At 45.2% G+C, this 23,867-nt stretch overlaps 1 protein-coding gene across 1 annotated transcript in view; it reads left to right on the top strand.

Moving 5' to 3' along the window:
* The window catches only part of emc2 (ER membrane protein complex subunit 2), a 108,934-nt gene that overhangs the window by 61,213 nt on the left and 23,854 nt on the right, over positions 1–23,867 (top strand). Inside the window, exons 6-8 of the mRNA XM_085993718.1 lie at positions 15,502–15,587; positions 15,729–15,788; positions 22,004–22,085. Of these exons, the coding sequence (XP_085849844.1) occupies positions 15,502–15,587; positions 15,729–15,788; positions 22,004–22,085 (228 nt within the window). The remainder of the gene's footprint in view (positions 1–15,501; positions 15,588–15,728; positions 15,789–22,003; positions 22,086–23,867) is intronic.

The raw sequence follows: 23,867 nt of genomic DNA, 5'->3' as shown, positions 1-23,867 counted from the left end.
CCAAATTCAGTACCCGGTCCCTGCTTTCTCCCCATACCCCTTGATCCCTTTAGCCTTAAGAAATAAATCCAACTCCTTCTTGAATATATTTAATGAACTGGCCTCCACCACCTTCTGTGGTAGAGAGTTCCACAGGTTCACCACTCTCTGGGTGCAGAAATTCCTCCTCATTTCTGTCCTAAATGGCCTACCCTTTATCCTTAGACTGTGTCCCCTGGTTCTGGACTCCCCGACCATCGGGAACATCCTTCCTGCATCTAGTCTGCCCAGTCCTGTCAGAATTTTATAAGTTTCAATGAGATCACCTCTCATTCTTCTAAACTCCAGCGAGTACTAGCCCAATCGACCCAATCTCTCCTCATACGTCATTCCTGCCATCCCAGGTATCAGCCTGGTGAATCTTCGCTGAACTCCTTCCATGGCAAGAACATCCTTCCTCAGATAAGGCGACCAAAACTGCACACAATACTCAAGGTGTGGTCTCACCAAGGCCCTGTACAACTGCAGCAAGACATCCTTGTTCCTGTACTCAAACCCTCTCACTACGAAGGCCAACATACCATTTGCCGCCTTAACCGCCTGCTGCACCTGCATGCTTACCTTCAGCGACTGGTGCACAAGGACACCCAGGTCTCATTGCACTTCCCCTTCTCCCAATCTATTGCCATTTAGATAATAATCTGCCTTCCTGTTTTTGCCACCAAAGTGGATAACCTCACATTTATCCACGTTATATTGCATCTGCCACGTTTCTGCCCAATCACCCACATGACTAATAGTCATAATACCATATGCCTGTCCTGTTTCCATATCCCTTAATCCCCCTTTCCTGCAACCACCTTGAATCATAACAGCACAGAAGGAGTCCATTCGGCCCGTCGAGCCCGTGCCAGCTCTCTGCAAGAGCACTTCAGCTAGTCCCACTCCCCCGCCCTTCCCCCATAGCCATGCAAATTTTTTTCCTTCGGGTACTTATTCAGTTCACTTTTGAAAGCCACGATTGATCTACCCCCACCACCCTTTCAGGCAGTGCATTCCAGATCCTAACCACTCGCTGAGTAAAAAAGTTTTTCCTCATGTCGCCTTTGGTTCTTCTGCCAATCACCTTAAATCTGTGTCCTCTGGCTCTCGACCCATCCACCAATGGGAACAGTTTCTCTCTATCTACTCTGTCTAGACTCCCTCATGATTTTGAACACCTCGAACAAATCTCCTCTCAATCTTCTCTGCTCCAAGGAGAACAACCCCAGCTTCTCCAGTCTATCAACGTAACTGAAGTCCCTCATCCCTGGAACCATTCTTGTAAATCTTTCCTGCATCCTCTCTAAAGCCTTCACATCCTTCCTAAAGTGCGGTGCCCAGAATTGGACACAATATTCCAGTTGAGGCCAAACCAGTGTTTTATAAAGGTTCGTCATAACTTGCTTGCTTTTGTACTCTATGCCTCTATTTATGAAGCCCAGGATCCCGTATGCTTTTTTAACCTGCCCTGCCACCTTCAACGATTCATACACCCCCTTTAGAATTGAACCCTTTAGTTTATATTGCCTCTCCTCGTTCTTCCTATCAAAATGTATCACTTCGCACTTTTTTGCATTAAATTTCATCTTCCACGTGTCCGCCCATTCCACCAGCCTGTCTGTCCTCTTGAAGTCCATCACTATCCTCCTCACTGTTCACTATACTTCCAAGTTTTGTGTCATCTGCAAATTTTGAAATTGTGCCCTGTACACCCAAGTCCAAGTCATCATTAATATATATCAGGAAAAGCAGTGGTCCTAGTCCTGACCCCTGGGGAACATCACTGTATACCTTCTTCCAGTCCGAAAATCAATCGTTCACCATTACTGTTTCTTGTCACTTAGCCAATTTCGTATCCATGCTGCCACTGTCCCTTTTATTCCATGGGCTTCAACTTTGCTGGCAAGCCTATTTTGTGGCACTTTATCAAACGCCTTTTGGAATTCCATGTACACCACATCAACCACATTGCCCTCATCAACCCTCTCTGTTACCTCATCAAAAAACTCAAATCAAGTTAGTTAGACACGATTTGCCTTTAACAAATCCATGCTGGCTTTCCTTAATTATTCCACACTTGTCCAAGTGACTGCTAATTTTGTCCCAGATTATTGCTTCTGAAAGCTTCCCCACTACCGAGGTTAAACTGACTGGCCTGTCTAACAAATGTCTCTGCTTTAGTCACCAACTCCAGCAGTGCATTCCATGGTTCAAATTAATAAAAGGCACATTTAGGACTGGTGTTGGAAAGTCCTTCACACAAAGTGATCGGCGCATGGAATGGACTGGTTAGTGGAAAAGTTGAAGGTGAGTACCCTGGAGCCGTTTAAGAAACGGTTGGGACAGGGATGGAGGCACCACAGGGTCTTTCTGGACAGGACGAGCTAAGATGTCCAAATGGTCATCCTCATCTGAATTTGTGAAAGGCAAGATTGGGAGCGCTTTAAAAACATTAATAGAATTACTGAAAAAGAGGGAATTTAAAACATTGCCCACTGGTCATGATCCCTTTAATTTAGAAAGGTGACTTCAGAGTTTTGACAAATAAAGGATTCATTCTGGAGACATACATTTTACGGCCTTTCAAAAGAATTGTTTGGTAAAAGTGTGTATCATGTCAAAAGTATTTCACAAGTACTGTGTCACAATGCTTGGCTTTATAAAAAGATTCGGCTGTGAGAGGAAATTAACAAAATACTCTGATGCTTGGCAGTAACTTCTTTCCTCATTCCTAGTACTGTGCTGTTGTGACACATATCCAGTACATTTTCCAGAAATGTCTGATGCTGTTTTGGCAGCCCTTACTCCTGTGTGTTTTCTTTTGCCCTCTCCCCACAGTTTGTTATTACTTGGCTCTCCATGACTGAATTCTGGAGCAAATTTTCACGATTTATGAAGTAACATGAAACACATTGGAACAGCTATCCGGGATGTTGAGGATTACTTTTTAACCTGAACAATTTGCGGCTGTTGCTTTTCCCGGATTAATATGCATCTATCTAAAATGGGAGCAAGTGCTCGTGTATAGTGTGCACTTCTGTAAGTGTAACGCTTGTTCCCCCGCACAATTTGGTAACGCTCCATTGTTAGAAAAACAATGGGCTAGATTTTCGTGGAGCTGTTAGGCGGGGTTTCAGGCATGTGGGGGGGGGGGGGGAAGTCCCGAATCTGGGGGTCCCGACACCATCCCGCCCAAAACCCCGCCCTGCGTAAGTTTCAGGGGCGACGGGTACCCGCCCCGCACTGGGACCTGCCGAAACCAGGAGGGAAGGGATTAGTGCCAATTAACTGCCTGTTAACAGGTAGTTAACAGGCAGTTTTTAGCCTAATCCCTATTTTGAGGGGTTTCGTGTGGGTTTCCCGACGGCTCCAAACCACGCCAGGTGAGAGCAGGCGGGCCGTCGGGTTGAAGGAGTTGGAGGGGTCGCGATGTTGGCGCTCAGGTGAGTGATGTGTGCATGAGTGTAAAGGTAAGTGTGTTTGGTGTGTCTAAAGTGTGTAAAGAACTTTTACTTACCTGTACTTACCTTCACAGCCTTTCTTCCTGTAGCCGTCGGGAGCGCATCACTCAGCCGGCACTTAAAGCTGAACGGCTGCGATCTGTGAAAAGTGACAGCCTTCAGCTTTGAGTGCCGGTAAGAGTTCTAACTGAGTCTGTGCAGAATGACTCATGGTAGAACTCAGACTGTCAGTGTTTCACAGCTTCAAACAGCTGTCAAACGCTGATATTTCATCTGTCAAGAACTCTTGACAGATGAAATTGCAGTCTGTGACGTCACCTGTTGCCGGGTGGCCCTTAATTGGCCTGCTGAGCCCGCTGGGCGGGCTCAACAAGGTCAATCAAGGGAAAATCGCGCGGATTGGCCGGACGTCGAAATAGGCGGGTCAAAAACCCGAAAGGGGAAGTCCCGCCGCCTTCCCGACAGGTTCGGGAAAATCTACCCCAATTTATCTTCTGACTCTGTGAGCAATGCCACGGGAGAGCAGCCAGTACTAGAATTGAGGTGGTATATGGGCTTGCATTTCCTGCTAATCACATTGGACTTTTTGACACATTATTGTAAAATTTATTCTAATTCAGATTTCTTCCAGCTGAGTGGCTTTACACAAATTTAAGGTTTTTTTTTAATAAAGGAAAGAAAACAAGTTATTTGTACTGTACAAAAACTCTCCCACCAACAGAATCTCCTTAACTCGGGAGTCTGCATGTTTGTAGCCTTTGACTTAACAAATACTCCCTTTTTAAAAAAAAACAAATGAAGCTGAACATCTTATTCTGGGTTATGACTTGCAGCGTGAAGAACAACTAAACACCGAGTGACCTCACTTGGCACAGTTACCTCGCCAAATAATTACACTCTAACCTAAGATGCAGTTGTTAACTACAATTAAACTGCAGCACAGAAGAGTCTCAGCTTCAACTTAACAGCAGAATATATATATATAGTCGAGGGTTTTTTTTAATGCAATTTGTGTTTGTTAAAGCAGCCATGTTTTTGTTTACTGTTCTCCCACTTTTCCAGTCAGTCTCCTCAAATTCAAGCATGAATTCTTAATTTTCTTCTTTTGGGGGTTGGCGGGTGAACACATTAGCTTTTACATTCAATGGTCGTTTGCAGCATTTTGTGAACTTTAATGAATGTCAGATTTCAAAATTCATAAAATAACAGGGAACATAACAAATCAAAAAGTAGCAAGCAGGAATGGAAAACCACCAATTATGAAGTGGCAGCACGGTGGCATAGTGGTTAGCACTGTTGCCTCACAGCGCCAGGGACCCGGGTTCAAATCCAGCCTCGGGTGACTGTCTGTGGAGTTTGCACATTCTCCCCGTGTTTGCGTGGGTTTCCTCCGGATGCTCCGGTTTCCTCCCACAGTCCAAAGATGTGCGGGTTAGGTTGATTGGCCATGATAAAAATTGGCCCTTAGTGTTAGGGGGGATTAAATACGCGGGGTTACGGGGATAGGGCTTGGGTGGGATGGCTGTCGGTGTAGGGACCGGGTGCTAGGGTTTGGATGATCAGCCATGATCTCGTTGAATGGCGGAGCAGGCTCGAAGGGCCGAATGGCCTACTCCTGCTCCTATCTTCTATGTTTCTATGTTAAAAAAGAACTGAATCAAAAATGAGCAGTTGACAACAGCTACCAGTTTAAAATAAAAAAGGCAAACCAATCAAATTATTATGAATATTTTGTCGGGAATGCCATTGTGCTAATATTTTGTAACACATAGATGTAAAAAAAAAAGAGGCCAGTGTTGGGAGGAGCAGAGAGCGGCGATACAGTGAGTACTTCAGCTCACTTTCGCGGGCTTTTTTACAGAGGCTTACCAATCTCACAGACCGGCGGCAGCATTCCAGAACCACGTCACGATTCAAAAAGTGACACGGGCAAGAGGAAGCAGCTGATTGGGTGAGTATGGCCAGGTGATTATTTATATACTATATAGTTTGACAGTTAAAGTTAATAGTTTATAAAATTTAGACTGTCTTAATTTTTGTGGTTATAGTTTCTAAGGTCTCTGTTGTGTATCGGGGAGTGCTAGTAACCAAGGGCCCTTGAGTATATCATTTAATTGTAGCGTAATTAGTGGTATTGATTTGATTTAATTTAATTTAAATTAATTAAAGGGTAAGTCATGGCAGGACAGCTCGGCCCCGTGGCATGCTCCTCCTGCGCTATGTGGGAAATCAGGGACACTTCCTGTGCCCCTGACGACCATGTGTGCGGGAAGTGTATCCAGCTGCAGGTACTGACAGACCGCACTGCGGCGCTGGAGCTGCGAATGGATACATACTGGAGCATTCGCGATGCTGAGGACATCGTGGATAGCACGTTTAGGGAGTTGGTCACACCACAGGTAAAGGCTGCACAGGCAGGAAGGGAATGGGTGACCACCAGGCAGAGTAGTAGGCGCAGGCAGGTAGTGCAGGGGTCCCCTGTGGCCATCCCCCTCTCAAACAGATATACCGCATTGGATATTGCTGAGGGAGATGGCTTATCGGGGGAAGGCAGCAGCAGCCAACTTCCTGGCACCACGGGTGGTTCTGCTGCACAGGACGGGAGGAAAAAGAGTGGGAGCGCTATAGTGATAGGGGATTCCATTGTAAGTGGAATAGATAGGCGTTTCTGCGGCCGCAAACGAGACTACACGATGGTATGTTGCCTCCCTGGTGCAAGGGTCAAGGATGTCTCGGGGTGGCTGCAGGGCATTCTGTAGGGGGATGGTGAACAACCAGTTGTCATGGTGCATATAGGTACCAACGATATAGGTAAAAAATGAGATGAGGTCCTAAAAGCTGAATATAGGGAGTTAGGAGGTAAATTAAAAAATGGGACCTCAAAGGTAGTAATCTCAGGATTGCTACCAGTGCCACGTGCTAGTCAGATAGAAATAGAAGGATATTTCAGATGAATACGTGGCTAGAGGAATGGTGCAAGGGGGAGGGATTCAAATTCCTGGGACATTGGAACCGGTTCTGGGGGAGGTGGGACCAGTACAAACTGGATGGTTTGCACCTGGGCGGGACTGGGACTGATGTCCTAGGGGGGAGTGTTTGCTAGTGCTGTTGGGGAGGGTTTAAACTAAAATGGCAGGGGGTTGGGAACCTGTGCAGGGAGACAGAGGAAAGGGAAGCAAGGATAGAAACAAAAGACAGGAAGGAGAAAAGCAAAAGTGGAAGGCAGAGAAATCAAGGGTGTAAATCAAACAGGGCTACAGTAAATAATAATCCTAAAAGGACTAAGAGTGTTAAAAAAAACAAGCCTGAAGGCTTTGTGTCTTAATGCGAGGAGCATTCGTAATAAGGTGGATGAATTAGCTGCGCAAATAAATGTAAACGGATATGATGTAATTGGAATTACAGAGACATGGCTCCAGGGTGACCAAGGCTCGGAATTAAACATCCAGGGGTATTCAATATTCAGAAAGGACAGGCAAAAACGAAAAGGAGGTGGGGTAGCATTGCTCGTTAAAGAGGAGATTAACACAATAGTAAGGAAGGATGTTAGCTCTGCTGATGTGGAATCTGTATGGGTAGAACTGAGAAATACCAAGGGGCAGAAAACGTTAGTGGGAGTTGTATACAGAACCCCAAACAGTAATGCTGAGGTTGGGGATGGCATTAAACGGGAAATTAGAGACGCGTGCCATAAGGGCACAGCAGTTATCATGGGTGACTTTAATCTGCATATAGATTGGGCTAACCAAATTAGTAACAATACTGTAGAGGAGGAATTCCTAGAGTGTATACGGGATGGTTTCCTGGCCCAATATGCCGAGGAACCAACTAGAGATCAGGCCATCTTAGACTGGGTATTATGTAAAGAGAAAGGATTAATTAGCAATCTTGTTGTGCAAGGCCCCTTGGGGAGGAGCGATCATAATATGATAGAATTCTTCCTTAGGATGGAGAGTGAAGTAGTTGACTCAGAGACTAGGGTCCTGAATTTAAATAAAGGAAACTACGATGGTATGAGGCACGAGTTGGCTAGGATGAATTGGGGAACGTTACTTAAAGGGTTGACGGTGGATAGGCAATGGCAAACATTCAAAGATCACATGGATGAACTTCAGAATTTGTTCGTCCCTGTTTGGCATAAAAATAAAACAAGAAAGGTTACTCAACCGTGGCTAACAAGGGAAATTAGGGATAGCATAAGATCCAAGGAGAGGACATATAAATTGGCCAGAAAAAGCAGCAAACCTGAGGATTGGGAGCAGTTTAGGATTCAGCAAAGGAGGACAAAGGGATTAATTAAGAGGGGGAAAATAGAATGAGAGTAAGCTTGCAGGGAACATAAAAACTGACTGTAAAAGCTTCTATAGATATGTGAAGAGAAAAAGATTGGTGAAGTCAAGCATAGGTCCCTTGCAGTCAGAATCAGGGGAATTTATAATGAGGAACAAAGAAATGGCAGACCAATTAAATACATACTTTGGTTCTGTCTTCACAAAGGAGGACACAAATAACCTTCCACAGATGTCGGGGAACATAGGGCCTAATGAGAGGGAGGAATTGAATGAAATCAGTATTTGTAGGGAAATGGTGTTAGGGAAATTGACGGGATTGAAGGCCGATAAATCCCCAGGGCCTGATAATCTACATCCTAGGGTACTTAAGGAAGTGGCCCTAGAAATTGTAGATATGATTCTGTGAGTATGACTATATCAGGCTATTGCTTGAGTAGCCTGTGGGACAGCTCTCCCAATTTTGGCACCAGTCCCCAGATGTTGGTGAGGAGGACTTTACAGGGTCGACTGGGTTGAGTGTGCCGTTGTCGTGCCCGTAGCCGATGCCGGGTGGTCCGTCCGGTTTTATTTTTCTTAGCGGTTTTTTACAACTGAGTGGCTTGTTAGGCCATTTCAGAGGACAGTTAAGAGTCAACCACATTATTGGTATGTAGACCAGACTCGATGTAACTTATTGCTATGTAGACCAGACTAGATGTGACTTATTGCTATGTAGACCAGACTAGATGTGACTTATTGGTATGTAGACCAGACTAGATGTGACTTATTGGTATGTAGACCAGACTAGATGTGACTTATTGGCATGTAGACCAGACTCGATGTGACTTATTGGTACGTAGACCAGACTCGATGTGACTTATTGGTATGTAGACCAGACTCGATGTGACTTACTGGTATGTAGACCAGACTAGATGTGACTTATTGGTATGTAGACCAGACTAGATGTGACTTATTGGTATGTAGACCAGACTAGATGTGACTTACTGGTACGTAGACCAGACTAGATGTGACTTATTGGTATGTAGACCAGACTAGATGTGACTTATTGGTATGTAGACCAGACTAGATGTGACTTATTGGTATGTAGACCAGACTAGATGTGACTTACTGGTATGTAGACCAGACTAGATGTGACTTACTGGTATGTAGACCAGCAGATCTGACGTGTTGTTCACGGTGATGTGTGTGTTTCATATTCCGTCTTCTATAAGCAACTTGCAGATACTGTTTTTTAATCAATCTGCAAAAGATTCTGCACAGCAAGCAGAAGGCTCACCACCACCTTCTCGAGGACAGCTAGGGATGGGCAATAAATGCCTGCCTTGCCAGAGCCGCTCACATCCCGAGTGAATTAAAAAAAAAAATTCTTAGAAAACCCAAAAACTTATTAATGCTTGTGGGACAAATGATGCATTAAAAAAACCCACACACACCTCTTTCTTTAAGACCTTTATGATTACTGAGGATGAATTTCAAAGATTGCTGCCCTTCATGTTAGCACCTGTGAAGGTTTGGTGGGGACTTGTCCTTAAGGCACAAGTTGAGGAGCAGCTAAGTACGACAGTAATTGCAGGTGCTTCAGAGCTCAGCAAGTAGGCTGTTAAATCAGATATGATCTATACTGCATTCTATGTGGACGTAGTCGGTCTTTTACTCGCTGCCTGAGAACAGGCTTGTTTACAGTATTAACCATCAGAGTGCGTTGTGTTCAGTTTTCGTGTTTATCATTTGTGAGTAGTTTTGTTCCCTGCCATTTCCTTTTTTTGAGCAGGCTCCGTTTTTAAGAGATGCTTGTCTTGGTTTTAATGTGCCTGGAAAATACAACAATAACTTGCATTATATAGCGTCTTTAATGTCCTAAAATGTCCCAAGGCACTTATGAAGTTGAAAATGTAACATTTGCTGTATTCTATAACATTTTGTGTGTGCTGCGAAAATAATTTGCGAACATTACAAAATTACAGTAGTAGTCTGCAACCGTTTCTTGCCTTAATTATTAGCCCTTTGCCAGTGCTTAAGTATTTTTTTCTGAACTTTTCAATTGGATAATGGTCTCTGTTTATATAAAAACTATTCAATGATTTTAGTGGCGCTCAGAAATGTTGTTACAGGGCTTGATGGCCGGCGTGGACACGATGGGCCGAAGGGTCTCTTTCTGTGCTGTATAACTCTATGACTCTATGTAGCTGTCTGTATGGAGGTAGTTAGTTTAAAGCACAAGCATGCATTCCTTGCAATGTGTCGGAACAAGTTTATCTAAAAGAATGACTTGTATTATACAGCGCCTTTCACGACCTCAGTACATCCCAAACGCTTTACAGCCAATGAAGTAGTTTTGAAGTGTAGTCACTGTTGTCATGTAGGAAACGGCAGCCAATTTACTCACGGCAATAATGACCAGATTATCTGTTTTTTGTGATGTTGAATATTGGCCAGGACACCGGGGAGAACTCCCCTGGTCTTTGAAATAGTGCCATGGGATCTTTTGCATCCACCTGAGAGCGCAGACGGGGCCTCGGGGACTCTCCTGGTCCCTCAACACCTCCTCTCTGGTGAAGAAGGCCCAGCAGCGCCTATATTTCTTGAGGAGGCTGAAGGGATGTAATCTGTCACCCCTGATCCTCTCTAACTTCTACCGCTGCACTATAGAGAGCATCCTGACAAACTGTATCACGGTATGGTACGGCAGCTGTAGCTCCCATGACCGGAAAGCCCTGCAGCGGGTAGTCAAAACTGCCCAACGCATTACTGGCACCCGGCTACCGACCATAGAACATATATATCAGAAACGCTGCCTACGGAGGGCACGGTCCATCATCAAAGACCCTACCCACCCCAGCCACAGTCTGTTCGCCCTCCTACCATCTGGAAGACGCTACAGATGCATTCGCACCCGTACGACCAGATTTAGGAACAGCTTCTTTCCCAGGGCTGTCATCCTACTGAACTCCACAAATAAACACTAAAGCCTGCACATCTGCCGATACACTTTATTATGGTCATATTTATGCTAATATGTATGTACAAATGTATGTTGAAATGTTTAAGTGTCCTAATCCAAATTGTACACTCTCGGGAGCCGCAAGCCTACATTTCGTTGTACTGCACTTGTGCACTAACAATGACAATAAAAGTTGATTTGATTTGACGTCTCATCCGAAAGACGGCAACTCCGACAATGCAGCGCTCCCTCAGCACTGCACTGGAGTGTCAGCCTAGATTTTGTGCTCAAGTCTCTGGAGTGGGACTTGAACCCACGACCTTCTGACTCCGAGGCGAGAGTGCTGCCCACTGAGCCACAGCTGACACATGGGAAAATGGAAAAGATTCCTTTGACCACGACACTGTAATGAGTCTTAACATAAAAATCCTAAGAGCTAAATAGTAAGGACTTTGCACAATTTATTTTTGTTATATGGAGCCCTTTTAAGTAACTTGCTTCTGAACTTTCTAAGAATGTTCTTCATAGCTATCAGATTTCAGTGTGGTTCCTGCATTTCCTGTATCTAACTTACAAGGCAGCAGTTCCCCACACTGTAGGTTTAGAGTTGTCACTTACCCAGAGGTGAAAACATTTGTGTAGGTTTTACATTGAAAAAAGTACTGAACAGATTTCTAAGTGCAGTTCAGAAAACTTGTGGCCAAGGAAACAGCAGTTTGTGTGGACATAACACACTTGGAGCATAAACTTGGCATCATGCTCGTTTGGTGGAATGATGGGACACAATTGGGGCAATTCAGGTTATATCTGTCTAAGTAAGTCTGAACTCCTGAGGACAAAGAAAGTGTAAGCTTGATTTGTCAAGGCTCTGAGCTCATGACCTACTAAGAGAAGATATGGCAGTAGCAACATATTAGGAATACTTAATGAAACCTACAAATCTTTTTCTCATACAACAGCTTTATTACATAAGTCATTTAAATGCCATGACGGACAATACTCGTTCCTCCTCTTATATATTCTACAATAGAACTTTGAAGAATCCTGCGATAATTTTAAACTCAGAAAGGTGCCATGATGGCCATTGTTGGGGAGAAAGCAAGCATGTGGTTGACCTTATAAATGTCAGCTGTGTGGGAAAGGATTACCGATTTAAATACGTTTTATTAGTCTTTTTTTCCAAATATAAGCTAAAAGTGCGAAGTATGGTACTGTAGATTCAGTTCAGACACAAAAGGGGAAGAAAAACCTTGGGTTTAGATGGAGTGGAGTACTTTATATACAAAATATTTATACAGAAATACAGTATTTCAAACAAGCAGTGTCCCCTGGAACGGGTCTGTGATAAATTGTGGGGTTCAGACTTTCATGCGGTCTGAGAGACACTCCAGAGGCGTGGGGCCCCCCGAAATTCGGCAACTAGTTGGGAACTTGCGTGCAATCAGTGGAGTGGCCCAGCAGGAGGCACTGAATCATAGGATTTCACACAAGTAATAAAATTGGCATTTTTAAAGATGTCAGATTACTTGGAAATGTTATTGTATATAATGCGGTATACATTTCCTACCGATTCTCTATCCCCTTCAAGCGCTGTTCAGTCTAATTAATCAGGTGCAGGTTTTATTTCTCCATATGGTGCTGACTCACCCTAGGGTCTAGTTCTGTGAATGCTGATTCATCCTAGGGTCTACTTCCATGGGTGCTGACTCACCCCAGGGTCTAGTTCCATGATACTGACTCACCCTGGGGTCTAGTTCCATGGGTGGTCACTCACCCTGGGGTCTAGTTCCATGATACTGACTCACCCTGGGGTCTAGTTCCAAGGGTGGTCACTCTGGGGTCTAGTTCCATGGGTGGTCACTCACCCTGGAGTCTAGTTCCATGGGTGGTCACTCACCCTGGGGTCTAGTTCCATGGGTGGTCACTCACACTGGGGTCTAGTTCCATGGGTGCTGACTCACCCTGGGGTCTAGTTCCATGGGTGGTCACTCACACTGGGGTCTAGTTCCATGGGTGGTCACTCACCCTGGAGTCTAGTTCCATGGGTGGTCACTCACCCTGGGGTCTAGTTCCATGGGTGGTCACTCACCCTGGAGTCTAGTTCCATGGGTGGTCACTCACCCTGGGGTCTAGTTCCATGATACTGACTCACCCTGGAGTCTAGTTCCAAGGGTGGTCACTCACCCTGGGGTCTAGTTCCATGGGTGGTCACTCACCCTGGGGTCTAGTTCCATGGGTGCTGACTCACCCTGGGGTCTAGTTCCATGGGTGGTCACTCACCCTGGGGTCTAGTTCCATGGGTGCTGACTCACCCTGGGGTCTAGTTCCATGGGTGGTCACTCACCCTGGGGTCTAGTTCCATGGGTGGTCACTCACCCTGGGGTCTAGTTCCATGGGTGGTCACTCACCCTGGGGTCTAGTTCCATGATACTGACTCACCCTGGGGTCTAGTTCCAAGGGTGGTCACTCACCCTGGGGTCTAGTTCCATGGGTGGTCACTCACCCTGGGGTCTAGTTCCATGATACTGACTCACCCTGGGGTCTAGTTCCATGGGTGGTCACTCACCCTGGGGTCTAGTTCCATGATACCGACTCACCCTGGGGTCTAGTTCCAAGGGTGGTCACTCACCCTGGGGTCTAGTTCCATGGGTGGTCACTCACCCTGGGGTCTAGTTCCATGGGTGGTCAATCACCCTGGGGTGTAGTTCCATGGGTGGTCACTCACCCTGGGGTCTAGTTCCATGGGTGGTCACTCACACTGGGGTCTAGTTCCATGGGTGGTCACTCACCCTGGGGTCTAGTTCCATGATACTGACTCACCCTGGGGTCTAGTTCCATGGGTGGTCACTCACCCTGGGGTCTAGTTCCATGGGTGCTGACTCACCCTGGGGTCTAGTTCCATGGGTGGTCACTCACCCTGGGGTGTAGTTCCATGGGTGGTCACTCACCCTGGGGTCTAGTTCCATGGGTGGTCACTCACCCTGGGGTCTAGTTCCATGGGTGGTCACTCACCCTGGAGTCTAGTTCCATGGGTGCTGACTCACCCTAGGGTCTAGTTCCATGGGTGGTCACTCACCCTGGGGTCTAGTTCCATGGGTGGTCACTCACCCTGGGGTCTAGTTCCATGGGTGGTCACTCACCCTGGGGTCTAGTTCCATGGGTGGTCACTCACCCTAGGGTCTAGTTCCATGGGTGGTCACTCACCCTGGAGTCTAGTTCCATGGGTGCTGACTCACCCTAGGGTCTAGTTCCATGGGTGGTCACTCACCCTGGGGTCTAGTTCCATGGGCGCTGACTCACCCTAGGGTCTAGTTCCATGGGTGGTCACTCACCCTGGGGTCTAGTTTCATGGGCGCTGACTCACCCTAGGGTCTAGTTCCATGGGTGCTGACTCACCCTGGGGTCTGGTTCCATGGGCGCTGACTCACCCTAGGGTCTAGTTCCATGGGTGGTCATTCACCCTAGGGTCTAGTTCCATGGGCGCTGACTCACCCTGGGGTCTAGTTCCATGGGTGCTGACTCACCCTGGAGTCTAGTTCCATGGGTGGTCACTCACCCTGGAGTCTAGTTCCTTGGGTGCTGACTCACCCTGGGGTCTAGTTCCATGGGTGCTGACTCACCCTGGGGTCTAGTTCCATGGGTGCTGACTCACCCTGGGGTCTAGTTCCATGGGTGCTGACTCACCCTAGGGTCTAGTTCCATGGGTGCTGACTCACCCTAGGGTCTAGTTCCATGGGTGCTGACTCACCCTGGGGTCTAGTTCCATGGGTGCTGACTCACCCTAGGGTCTAGTTCCATGGTTGTTGACTCACCCTGGAGTCTAGTTCCATGGGTGCTGACTCACCTTGGGATCTAATCCCATGAGTTCTGTCAGCTTTCTGATACTTCGGCCAAATGGTCATCATTCTTGTGTGAGCCTAGGCGGTGAGTGTCAGCAGCCAGTTTGACCACGGAGGGTTTTGCAGACCCAGTCATGTCCACACACGTGCACTGTTAATGATCAACAGGGAACACCAGCTATTCTTCCCCCCGCCCCCCCCCCCCCCCAAAGACCACTTGTGCTGCTGGTACTGCCACTCCATCTGAAATTGGCTAACTCATTACTGACCAGGAATTGAATCTCAGACCTTCCGGTCTGCGTAGCTTATCGTTGTATTGGGCAAATGCCTTCACTTATTTGTCATTAGTGAGCCCCTAATTAATAATTTTTAAACATTGTTGTAAATTTTGTATATGATTAATGTGTTCATTTGGAGTTACTGTGCTAGGTTTCCGACCCTGCCTTCAGTGAAAATGTGCTGGTACACATGTAAAATAGCATGCTATTTACTGTTGTTTTTCATGTCAAGTAAAGCACTGTGCGCGGTAAAAGAAAATCAATCCAAACTGCTGTCGGCAAGATTGTTCAGCTGACAAGGAGGTAACACAGTGGGGTACTTTAATCCTTCATTACGATTTATCCCTAAGATACAAATCCTATGAATGACAGTAAACATCTGATGGGTACAGATTTGGGGACCCTGCTGTTCCGCTCTTATTGAAAGCAGTAAAATCATTTATCTAGATGAAATGATGCGTGTACTGTTTGCACCAGAAGCACAGCGCAGTGCGATTGTACAGGCAGGTTTTCGAATTCACAGGGGGATGTTGATGAACTCCAGTCATGCAGTCACACTGCAATGGAATTTTCTGGCATTGAGATAATAATTTGCACAGTCAAATTACCTTCTTTACAAACACTTGAGGAATTATGAGACCATAATCCTCCATTAATGTCAATCCACAGGCAGCACGGAAGCGTAAGATTGCCATTCTCAAAGCCCTGGGGAAAACCACTGAAGCCGTCAGGGAACTGAATGAGTATCTGGAACAGTGAGTGTTTTACAAGGGGATTGAGCTATGCCCTGCGATAAACCATTTTTAATTAAAAGGGAATTTGCATTCTAATTCTAACACCCCCCTCCCCTTCCCCCATGTATTAGTTTAAAAAAATACCTGTTCTCTTATCTGCAGGTTCGTTGGAGACCAGGAGGCCTGGCATGAACTAGCGGAGCTTTATATCAATGAGCACGAGTAAGTATGTTATCTGTCCGAAATGTGTTACGTTGCTTTTTACAAGTTGCTGCGCTTAATTTTAACACAAGAGTGGGCAGCATGATCCATTGAGGTTCCAAGAGGATCACAATAGTCCACAAAATGCCAAGGTCTCCTGGGGCAAGATTGAACATTGCTGTTGTTTGTTTCGCGGAATCAGACTTTAATAGGATTTAACTGTAAGCCCCCTCACTTGCGGGAGAAGAAAGCACTTCCATATCCTCGCTGGTGGCTGTGTTGCTAGGAGAATAGGCTGTGGCGTGAGGGTGTTGGAAAAATCATTTGGTTTCTGTCACATCTATGCCATATTATTGTTAAGGGATAAGAATTAGGAGTTCAGACTGTGCAGTCTGTTGTCAGGGTGAAAAAGCAGCTGGCTCAGGAATCCTGGTCATAGCACAAAAACTGTTTATTGGATATTTATGGTTTTGTTAGCTGCATTTGTTGTCGTAGTGGTAAGAGGAAATCCCAATGTGAGAGGATTAGTTTCGAGCTTAATAAGTCTTCTAATATCACTGCATTTTCCACCCCTTTCTATAAAGCTCTTGCCACTTTTGTCACAATTTTTTTTTCTTCTATCCAGACTTAGATTATATCACATTGTTCCCTCCCTTCCCGTAATACAGCCAAGAGCCAAACTGTGCCAACCATGTATTCCCAGCAGATGATGGTGGGTTAGCAACTAGGCTAAGTGTCATCGGCATCTGTTTGGGGAAAAGGAAAAAAAAGAAATAAGGTCTTTCCAAACCGCAGCAGTAGTGAAGTTGGTCATAGTGTTTTGTGTGTTTATCATATCCTTTGATGCTGGCCTTTTAAATCACTGTGTATGACCTACTTTATCAAAAGTGCCATGCGTTTGAAAACAGTTTCTTGTAGAACATGAGTGTAATTTTTTGAAAAGTCGCTCAGCAAAGCAGTTGGATGGAGGAGAAGGAAATTGGAAGCAAGAAGGTTCATGCCCTATAGCGCATCCTGCAAACTCTACCCCTGCTATAATAGAATGTTTACCAGTGATGCGTGCTGAATGCTCGGTATCACTCGTAACCAATGTTATAAATCTCATCATCATGAAGAAACTACTCATGAAATAACGCTGGACGGCCAGCTGGTGGCGCTGTCCAAGGAGTATAAATACTCGGGCGTGGGCCCAGCTTGCTCAGGGACATTTTGTAAGACAAGGAACTAGTGAAGTACAACTAGACCTCCATGTTTTGAAACAAGTTGATTAAAGCCTTGCTTTATACTCGAACCAAGTGCGTAGTGAGTTATATTACGTCACCCTGTAATATAGTGCAGTGGATGCTCTCAACCTCATTACATTACTGGAAGTGAATTTTAACACTTGGCAGAGATGGAAACCTCGACCATTAAAACCTCTCGGACCAGCTGAATCATGTTTTCAGATGTCTTATTCCTTTTGGCGTTAGGTCACATTTTAAGACAGCATTCGGAATGTTGCAGGATCTCTTCCCTCTTGGGTGGCGTGGAGATGGAGAGCAGATGCTCGGTCCAGCTTGTAGCTCCTCGACCAGCTGCGCCACATGACTTTCTTTGCGCCAGTATCACCGATCCTTCAATGACGCAGCGGGTTAATTTCTCTGGCGTGTTTCCAGACTGGCGTGCGGTCTGTCATCGTCAGGGGTGAATATTTTCACCCGACGCAAAACAGAAGTTGGCAATGCACCTCTTTGGGTCGGCTGCTATGTGATTGACTTCTTTGATGTCACGTAGCACCTTGAAGGATTTTGTTACATCACGGTTAAAAGGCCTCTCGCCAAAATGAACTGATGAATGGGAACAATGTTCTTGGACATCACAAGCTTACACTTTGTGGTTTAAGTATGTGCAAAATCTTGTGTTTGCGCAGCTGATGGCAATTTTGATTCCCATTATTTGAAACCAGATCTGAATTTCAGTGTGAATTAATTTTCGAGACCATAGCGCAGTTCAAATCTTGCTCGGGTTTTTTGTGCGACCGTGCCAACAATCCGAACATTTTGATCAACCTCCGATAGCTGCAAGAAGTGTAAATGCAGCCAAACCTCCTCATTACAAAACCCGAAAGCAGCAGTAAAAGTCGTTCTTCAGGCCTGAGCTCCTCTGCTGACGGAAGTGGAGCTTGTGGGACATGAGAAAAATCTCATTCTGGGGAATATTTGGTAACGGTTTCATTGGAGTATGAAACTGAAGTGAAGAGCATGTAGCCATTTATTAATCATGTTTGGATAAAGGAGTAAACTAACCTTGTTAATATTTTTGGATGTGAAAAATGAAACTGGAGTCTTTATATAATTTAATGCTGGGTATTGAACCCATTATTCTCGGTGGAAATGTTTCAACAGCAGTAGTTTTATCTGAAAAAACTGTTTGTTACTGCAGATAATTTCCCTGTTTGCAATTAGTGCTAGTGTTAACCTTATTTTGGCCTCACAAACAGAACTTTCACAAGGGATTACTTGTAGGTCAGTGCTCTGTTGGAGTTGGTCTCCTTGGAGAGACTGTAATATGTAAGGTTTGGAAGTGAAATTAATCCAGTAATTTGTCAAGCTGTAATTTGAATAAGAGCTTGTAGCATTTGCTTTGCATTAAAAAAAATTCCCCCCCCCCCCCAAATAAGGGTAGAGTTGAAAATGGTGTCATTTAATTGTCATTGAATGACAAATTGGTGGACGTTGTACAGTTGAAAAGAACGCCTACTGCTCACGTGATGATGATATTTTATTTATATATATATTAACATTTTATACATGGAAAAAGGCAAATCAATATGGAAGGAACAGTGTTTAGCCATGTACGGGTCAAATGTATTCCGCTCTTATACAAGTACCTAAAGGCATAAAACTCTGTCCTTGGTGTAGGGTTACTCACCAGCTTTTGTTGAGCGACATAATTGCAAGCAATGACTTGCTCACAGTCACACACCATTCTGACTTGGAAGTATATCGCCGATCCTTCATCGTCGCTGGGTCAAAATCCTGGAACTCCCTCCCTAACAGCACTGTGGGAGTACCTTCACCACATGGACTGCAGCGGTTCAAGAAGGTGACTCACCACCACCTTCTCAAGGGCAACTAGGGATGGGCAATAAATGCTGGCCTTGCCAGCGACGCCCACATCCCATAAACTAATTAAAAAAAATTTTTTTTTTTTTGAATTAGCCTCTGTAGCTCAGGGAGACTGCGGAAGGCACAATAATGGAAAATACTCACACCATGCCCCAACCCCCACCTCCAGAGAAAATGCACAAAACTTTTATATCTCTGTCTCTGTCATGCCAAACTGCAAAGTTATGAATGCCCCATTATAGAAAGCATATTAATGCCATAGTGTTCCACGTAGATTCACCAGGATAATGCCAGGGATAGGAAACTGTTTTGTAGAGAGACATAGGAACAGGAGTAGTTCATTCAGACCCTTGAGCCTGCTTTGCCATTCAATAAGACCATGGCTGATCTGTATCCTAACTCCAGCCACCTGCCTTGGCTCCATATCCTTTTATACCTTTGTCTAGCAAAAAGCTCATCAGTCTCAGATTTAAAATTAATTGAGCTAGCATCTACTGCTTTTCGTGGGAGAGAGTTCCACATTTCTACCACCCTTTATGTGAAGAAGTGTTTCCTAATTTCTTTCCTGAATGGGTCTGCCTCTGATTTTAAGGTTAAGTCCCCTTATCCAAGACTACCCCCCACCAGCGGAAAACATTCTTCTCTATCAGTTCCTTTCAAAATCCTAAAAACCTCAATCAAATCACTACTAACCTTCCATATTCCAGGGAATACAAGCCCAGTTTATGTAATCTTACGTATGTTGCTGTGCCCAGAACGTGAGAGACTGGAACTATTTCCACTGGGACAGAGAGGGCAGAGGAGATTTAATGGAGTTTTTGGAATTATGAAGGTAGATTGCGTAGGGAAACCCTATTTTCTCTGGTTAAGGAGTCAGTGACATGGGGTCATCAAGAGTGAGTGAGAAAGGAGGTTAGGAGAAACTTCTTTCCTCGGCAGGTTGTTGGCGCAAGCAATGCTTTTTCACGGAGTGTTTGAGGCAGCAGCTGCATTTTGATCTCCACCGCAGCCCCGGGGCCCTGATCCCCGCCGAGGCCCCGCTCCCCATTACAGCCCCGGGGCCCCGCTCCCCTCCGGGGCCCCGCTCCCCTCCGCAGCCCCGGGGCCCCGCTCCCCTCCGGGGCCCCGCTCCCCTCCGCAGCCCCGGGGCCCCGCTCCCCTCCGCAGCCCCGGGGCCCCGCTCCCCTCCGCAGCCCCGGGGCCCCGCTCCCCTCCTCAGCCCCGGGGCCCCGCTCCAGGCCTGCATTTTGTTGCTGGTTGTCCTTCTCTCCTGGCCACACGTGTACTTGAGACTTTTCCATTCACCCCTCCCCCTTTTAGAAAAAAGTACAATGTGCATAGTGATTATTTTAATAAACTCAGTTTTAATCACAATATATTCCTTTAAGGGGGTAAGTGCAGAATTTGCAAACAGGTCAGTGAGGTTGCTAAATACAAAGCTGAATATAATTAGAAGCAACTAAACAATTCAGAGTAATAGAAGGAATCAAAAGAGGGATAATTATATTGAATGCAAAAGTAAACTGAGGATTGCAAGCCAAATATTCAAAAAGTTTTTAAAAGCTGTATGGAGATCAAACAATACAAGTAATTAAGGGCTAGATTGTAAACTCTTTAATATTTTGAAATTATGTTTAATTTTCTGTCTGTGCCAACTCACTAGACGATTATTAAAATACTTTTTCTTCATCTCTTGCGTTGTGCTTTGTGCATTGTTTCAGCTCAGTGTTTGCAGTGTGAACACACCGTTTATTTCAGCCGCTTCACGCAGCAGAGTTGCACAAAATGTTACCGGCGATTTGGTTGACGAATGGGGTGGCGAGTTGATTTGCTAGTAAATTGGCTTCCAGCATTTGATGGCCGGCTTTTTCTGATGCTCATCGGTTCACGCTGCCGGCTGCGAACCTGTGAAGGGCGCTGGTCGTGTTAAAATCTGGGGCAGGCAGCAAGAGGCTCAAGGGCTGCCGTTGGCCCCATGCCAATACCAAGAGTACCACTGCTTATATCTCCATGTAAGGGATCTGTCTGTAAAGTGCTTACAATAAGTCGCAGTGGCAAGCAAGAGAATGTAACACAGGAACAGGAGGAGGCCATTCAGCCCCTCGGGCCTACTCTGCCATTCAGTTAGATCATGGCTGATCTGTACCTCAACTCCATTTACCCGCCTTTGCTCCATATCCCTTGATTCCCTAACTCAACAAAAAATCTTACCAGTTTTGAATTTTTCCCTTCCGAGTATGAATGGAACGGTGCCCCATGCTCAGGAGGAATGAAAAGGGCGTAAAGTAGTTTTCGACCTAAATTGCTTGGCCTGTGCACAGCAAGGTTTATGCTTCAGAGAGAATACCTCCAACATCTTCCTTTGACTCTTCAATGGAGCACAGCATACCGTTCGAAGGAAGCACTAAGTTCATTAATAATGAGTGTGGTGAACAATTTGAAGAGCCAGGCTCTTAATCACTTCGTTAATACTGAATAGAACACTGAATTTCCTTTGGGACCTGCAGCATGGCAAGTTTTTCCAAAGCGTTGTAGCAACGCTAGGTTTTATTACTGAGTGTGGTAGAACACAAGGCATAGAATAGTACTGATGTAAGAAAACTGCTAGGCACTTGGTCTAAGTATTAAACAAGGCTTTAATCAACTGTTTTCCAACATGGAGATCTAGTTGTGTCCTTCACTAGTTCCTGTTAAAGAATGTCCTGAGCAAGCTGGGCCCGTGCTCGAGTATTTATACTCTCCCTGGACAGCGCCACCAGCAGGCCGCCCAGTATTATTTCATAAGTCATTTCCCATGTATGACAAGATTCATGTCAAGTACAGCACAGAACGAGGCCATTTGGCCAATCTAGTCTGCACCAGAAAACTTGTGTTTACTGCCTTGCATTTATTTAGCACCGTTCGCGACCTCAGGACGTCTGCAACCTTCAATATTTTTCTAGATTTTTAAATTTCTAATATAATATGCTTGATACAGTGAATTATTTAAAATGCTAATCTTGATTACAGTGTTCAAACTGCGGGAAAATACAGATCGTAGAAACGCTTAGTGCAAACTGGTTGTAATGTGAACTAGATTTAAAATATGCAATGAACTCTTGTATTTTTCTCTTTGTCTCCTTTACGCAGTTATGGAAAAGCAGCATTTTGCTTAGAGGAACTGATGATGACTAATCCTCACAATCACCTGTACTGTCAGCACTACGCAGAGGTAGGTGGGAGAGTAGCATTCTCGCTGTTGTGGGATTAATCTGAACATGTTCTGTTTGATATGTATTAACAACCTGGACTTGGGTATGCAGGGCATTATAGAAAGAAAGACTTGCATTTATGTAGCGCCTTTCATGACCTCAGGACGTCCCAAAGCATTTTACAGCCAATTAGGTACTTTTGAACTGTAGTCACTGTTGTAATGTAGGAAACGTGGCAGCCATTTTGCGCACAGCAAGATCACTCAAGTACATGGGACCTTGCTGTGCGCAAATTGGCTGCCGCGTTTCAATTTCACAGTTTGCAGACGGCACGAAACTCGGAAATGTAGTAAACAATGAGGAGGATAGTAACAGAGTTCAGGAGGACATAGGCAGACTGGTGAAATGGGCAGACACATGGCAGCTGAAATTTCGCGCAGAGAAGTGGGAGGTGATGCATTTTGGTAGGAAGAATGAGGAGAGGCAATATAAACTAAATGGTACAATTTTAAAGGGGGTACAGGAACCTTGGGGGGTATGTACACAAATCTTTGAAGGTGGCAGACAAATTGAGACGGCTGTTAAAAAGGCGTATGGGATCCTTAGCTTTATTAATAGAAGCATATGGTACAAAAGCAAAGTAGTTATGCTAAACCTTTATAATACACTGGTTAGGCCTCAGATGGAGTGTTGTGTTCAATTCTGGGCACCACACTTTAGGAAGGATGTCAAGGCCTTGGAGAGGGTGCAGAGGAGATTTACTGGAATGGTCGCAGGGATGAGGGAATTCAGTTATGTGGAGAGACTGGAGAAGCTGAGGTTGTTCTCTTCAGAGCAGAGAGGGTCAAGAGGAGATTTGATGTGAATGGTTTTGATAAGAGTCAGATCATTAATGTATATTGTGAACAGCTGGGGTCCTAGGACCGATCCTTGCGGTACCCCACTGGTCACTGCCTGCCACTCGGGAAAATGACCTGTTTATTCCAACTCGTTTCTTTCTGTCCACCAACCAGTTCTCTATCCAAGTCAATACCTTTCCCCCAATCCCATGTGCCTTAATTTTGCACGCTAATCTCTTATGCGGGAACAGAAGGCAGTAGAGGCCAATACATTAAATATATTCAAGAAGGAATTGGATATATTTCTTAAGACTAAAGGGATCAAGGGGTATGGGGAGAAAGCAGGGACCGGGTACTGAATTTGGATGATCAGCCATGATCTCATTGAATGGCAGAGCAGGCTCGAGGGGCCGAATGGCCTACTCCTGCTCCTATCTTCTATGTTTCTATGTAAATAAGGAGAAACTGTTTCCAGTGGCAGAAGGGTCGGTAACCAGAAGTCACAGATTTAAGGTGATTGGGAAAAGAACCAGAGGCGACATGAGAAAAAAAAATTACCCAGCGAGTTGTTGTGATCTGGAATGCACTGCCTGAAAGGGCTCTGGAAGCAGATTCAACAGTAATTTTCAAAAGGGAATTGGATAAATGCTTGAAGGGGAAAAAATGACAGGGCTGTGGGAAAAGAGCAGGAGAGTGGGATTAATTGGATAGCTCTACCAAGGAGCCGGCACAGACACGATGGGCCAAGCAGCCTGCTGTATCATTCTATATGAACATTGCTCAACATATCTGGTAATTACCCATTGCTTTATATAACCATGTCTGGGGTTCTGTTTAACTCTGTTACATGTATGTTCAAATTCACAAATACAGCAGGATTGCTTTTTTCAGTATTTTGTTTGAGTTTGTGTGTGTGTCTCTGCCTGTGTGTCTGTATTTGTGTCTGTCTGGGTGTGTGTGTGT

This window comes from Somniosus microcephalus, chromosome 7 (assembly GCF_052327205.1).
Source record: "Somniosus microcephalus isolate GS21.2 chromosome 7, FLI_Smic_1.0, whole genome shotgun sequence".
Lineage (NCBI taxonomy): Eukaryota > Metazoa > Chordata > Chondrichthyes > Squaliformes > Somniosidae > Somniosus > Somniosus microcephalus.
The sequence above is the reverse complement of the archived record's forward strand: the minus strand, read 5'-3'. Positions and strand labels throughout refer to the sequence as shown.